Genomic DNA, 4,162 nt, shown 5'->3' with positions numbered 1-4,162 from the left:
CCCACTGGCACCACCTTTCCCCCCCCCAGCACACAAGCATGCGTGCACACACTGACACACACACACACACACACACACACACACACACTCCCCCCCCGGTGGGCAAGCTGGCTCGGGCGATAGGGGATTCCTTAGGCAGTTCTCCTTTGCCCAGGCTCCTTCTGACCTGTTCTGCGCAAGTCCCTTCCCTCTCCATCCCTTGGGTGTCCCCGCGGCCCCAGCTCATTGCCTGCCGTCCCCGGGTGGGTATTTTCAAAAGCAAAGGGCGCCAGGCTGGCATCAGTGCAGAGGAGGGAGGCTGGATCCCTCCCGCGTGCTGCCATTTTGCAGCGCTACCCGCAACTGTTCACCTATTTCCTTCTCCAAAGGCTTTTACTGGTGGCAAGAGGTCGAAAGGTGGGAATACCTTTATTAGTAAAATACTTTGGAGAAAAAGAGACCCCAATAAAGAACAAACAAGGCTATGTTTATACTCCGCCTTTTCCTGAGAAGGCTTCGTCACAGATTTGCCTTTGCCTCTGCCATACGCTCCAGCCTGGCAAAACATCTCTGTGCCTTGGTCTTGAGAAGGAGGGTTGGCCGCCGCTGCAGACCTGTGCTCCGGTGTTCATGTGGAGGCTCGCTGAGACCGATACCTACGTACCACTGTTTCTCCAGGCAGCCCCCACCACAGTCATACGGGAATTTGAGTTACAAAGATGACAGAGCCGTGCTCTTCTCAGCCCGAGTAGGTGATGTTAGGGGCGACAGCCACCAGCTATGGATGGGGAGGTTCAGGCTGGACAGTGGGGAAAATGTTTTCATCCGGAGGGTGCTGCAGCACGGGAACCGTCACCTCGGCGGGAAGAGCCTCCTTGCCTGGAGTTTCCAAGCCTTGGCTAGACGAAGCCATGGCCAGCCTGACATCACGCCAGCTGCGGTCCTGCTTTGAGTAGGCTGTTGGACGAGGTGATGCAGAGAGGTCCCTTCCAGCCAGCACTTCTTTGATAAATTACCAGTGCACCAGAACTGTACAGCAACTACCAGCCCAGCCGGGATCCTTTAGGGTGTTCAGACCATTGATATCCTTATATTATTGCATACCAGCTCTTCCTTGTCCATTGTAACATGCTTTTTAGGACACAGGCTCTCTTCAGGCCAGCACTGAGGAGGGCTCAGATAACCTCCCGAAAGGACCTACTGGAGTCCCTTTCCCACCTGAATTATTTTAGGCATCCCTCTTTGTCAGCCTTCAGGATGATACAGTTACCCATACCAGAAGTAAAACCATAATCCAAAAGCTCATTCATGCGCATTTAAACAATAAAAGGCTGCACATGACACTATTATTAACTTTCTAGCCATAAAGAAAAGTTACTACCATAAAGAATTATTAGTAATAATCAAAAGTGTTCGTTCATGAAACTTCTTCAGTTTTACTTTTCAGCAAAATAAAGCTGCTTTTTTCTACTCTTCATGTCTCTGTGTGTGTCTCTGTCCCTTCCAACCTCAAACATAAGACCAGCCATCCCAGGAACTGTGAAATCCCACGTGTGGTTTTTTATCGTAGTCCAGCGACTTCAGAAAAGGGCCGAGGAAGGAGGTCCTTGCTCCTGCCGACTTTCTCCTCATTGCACAGGCTCAAACGTCGATGGGAACTCGATGTCTCGGGGCTCCTCCTCTCACTCTGGCAATCGTCATGCGTAACCTGCCCTTAGCAAGGCTCTCAGACTCATCAGGGCACTGGGTTCAAGCAAAGGCCAGTCAAGGTCACATAAGGCCACCCTCAGTCCTCGTCCTCTTGTCCCCTTTCCTCCACTCCCTTCAGGTTAATGAGGGGTGGGAAGGTTTCCCTGGCGAGCACCCTCAGGGCGGGTTTGCAGCCTTACAGCAGAGCTGCAAGCTAGGCCAGGCCCGGCATCCCCTTCCTGGCAGCGGGTCCCAGGGCGACCGCAGTGCCGCCAGCTGCGAGGAAGGGCACCCTGGGGAAGGAGCAGCTGCCTGAGCAGCGGATGCAGGCAGCGGCACTCCCAGGAGCTGCAAATTGACATCTTCGCCACTCTCCCTTGAAGAAGGGCTTTACTGGCAGCTCCCCCGTGCTTACTGCTCACCCATGCGGTGCCTGGGTGCAAGAGCAGGACACTGGGCAGGGGGAGAGCAGAGCTGCCGTTTGTCAGTGCAGGGAAGGAGCTGTAGGTGACTTTCTGCATGGAAGTAACATCCCAGCCTGCTCCTGAAATACCCCGAGTCTGTGCGCTCCATGCCGGCCGCCCCGAGCCCCATGGGGATGCTGCCCCAGCGCTCCAGGGGCAGTGCAGGGGATGGGGACAGAGAGGGAGGGACAGCCATGGTGGTTACTGGCAGCCATTGGCCCCGCAAAAGATGCGGGACAGGTGTGGGAGGGTGGCGTGGTGCGGTGCTGGGAAACCCTCAGCTGTGTTTGCTAGCCAGAGCGGTTGCATGAGCTGCCTCCTCTGGGGTTGGGATGAAAACGGGCCTCTCCGTGCTCCAGGACGGTGGGTCCAGCAGTGCTGAGAGCAGAGCCAGGCGTGCGGAGCCAGGCAGGGCTGTGTCCTGGCCAGGTTGGCTTTGCAAGAGCCCTCGGCTCCAGGCAGGGGAGTGGTAAAGCCTGTCGGAGGTGCTGGTCCTGCTCTGCAGCCTGGCTCCGGTTCCTGCCGTCGGGGATGGTCCATAAGCTGCAGGCCAGAGCGAAAGGGAGGGGGCTGCGCTGCTAGACAGAGACAGAGCCAGGCGGCTGGCTGTTGCTGTTGCTCTCGGAGGGGGTCTTGGCAGTGGAGGAGGTGGCCATCGAGCCACTATTCCTGAAGATGCGGAGCAGCCTCCGTTTGTAGCCCCGGAAGGCGAAGAAGTAGATGATGGGGTCTATGCAGCAGTTGAGGTTCATGAATGCCACAGTGACTTGCAGGGACATCTTGAAGGCTTGCTGCTCGCGGCAGGACGGCTGGTAGAGGATCTTCCTGACCATAAACTGGACGATGTTGAGGTGGTAGGGGCTGAAGCAGAGCAGGACGGCCAGCAGCACCACCAAGATGACAGTGAAGGTCCGGCGGTGGTGCCCGTTCTTCACCGTCAATGGGTTCTCCTTGGCTGTCTGGCAGAGCTTGAGGTTGATCCTCACATAACACACCAAGATGATGCCCACAGGCAGGAAGAAGCCAAGCACACAGGCCCCCAGGAGCAGGTAGGGTAGCTTGGGAATCTCCTCGAAGTTAAAGTACTCCATGCACGTCAGCTTGTCCCCCATCCTCCGCGTCATGGGCCGCAGAAGCAGCGGCGCTGTCTGCAGGAACACCAAGGACCAGATGAGGACGCAGACACCCCTGGCACGGCTCATCTTCCGGATCCTGCCGGGGTGCCTGGTGCGTACCACGGCAATGTAGCGGTCCACGCTTATGCAGGTCATGAAGTAGATGCCCACGTAGGTGTTCATGTAGAAAATGAAGGCTGTGACCCGGCAGAACCAGTCCCCGAAGGGCCAGTCAAACTCCAGGATGTAGTAGGTGATCCTGCCCGGCAGTGCCAGGGTGAAGAGGGCGTCGGAGAGGGCCAGGTTCACCAGGTAGAGGTCGGTGGAGTTGAGTTTCTTCTTCCTGCGCTGGAAAGTGATGCAGAGGGCCAGGATGTTCCCACAGGCACCGAACACCAGCAGGGCGGTGTAGAAGAGGGAGAAGGTGACTTTGGCGGAGAAGTGGTGGTTGTGCACATTGCAGCTGCTCTGGTTGCCGGAGGTGAGGCGGCGCGGCGGGGCACCCCCCCCCCCCCCCCCCAGCCATTTCTGTGGTGCCTCGCGAGCTCTTGCCCTCTCCCTTGGAATAAGAACAGACATGAAACTTGCAGCTTATTGATAACAGGAGCGGCACCCATAGGGCCGGCCCTCATCACGAAGCCAAAGGCCTGTCCCCTGCTCCCTGCCACCTCCCCGGCAGCACACAGCTCGAGTCATTTGGAAAAACGCATCTCTTGTGATTTCGGTACAAGCATCTCAACAAAGGCTGTGACTCATTGTCTTCTTCTTGTCACCAGCTCCTCTTATTTTTGTTTTTTGCAAGTCCAATCAATACCAGGGGGCTGGGAGGGGGAATCGCCTGTCACACAAACAAGGTCCCAAACTCATCCGGCGGCAGCGATGTCATTTATTCATCACCGCGGGATGGGAATGGGG

The 4,162-nt window shown here is 56.6% G+C and overlaps 1 protein-coding gene across 1 annotated transcript; it reads right to left on the bottom strand.

Annotated features, from left to right (window-relative positions):
• Positions 1-2,710: 2,710 nt before the first annotated feature.
• Positions 2,711-3,826, bottom strand: LOC103906567 (G-protein coupled receptor 183). Its single transcript, XM_009288504.1, has one exon. It carries the CDS (start codon positions 3,824-3,826, stop codon positions 2,711-2,713), a length of 1,116 nt encoding a protein of 371 aa, XP_009286779.1.
• Between the last annotated feature and the right edge of the window lie 336 nt (positions 3,827-4,162).

This window comes from Aptenodytes forsteri, unplaced genomic scaffold (genome assembly GCF_000699145.1).
Source record: "Aptenodytes forsteri isolate BGI_AS27 unplaced genomic scaffold, ASM69914v1 Scaffold123, whole genome shotgun sequence".
In the NCBI taxonomy this organism is placed as follows: domain Eukaryota; kingdom Metazoa; phylum Chordata; class Aves; order Sphenisciformes; family Spheniscidae; genus Aptenodytes; species Aptenodytes forsteri.
Note: the sequence above shows the minus strand (reverse complement) of the source record. Positions and strands in the feature narration are given on the sequence as shown.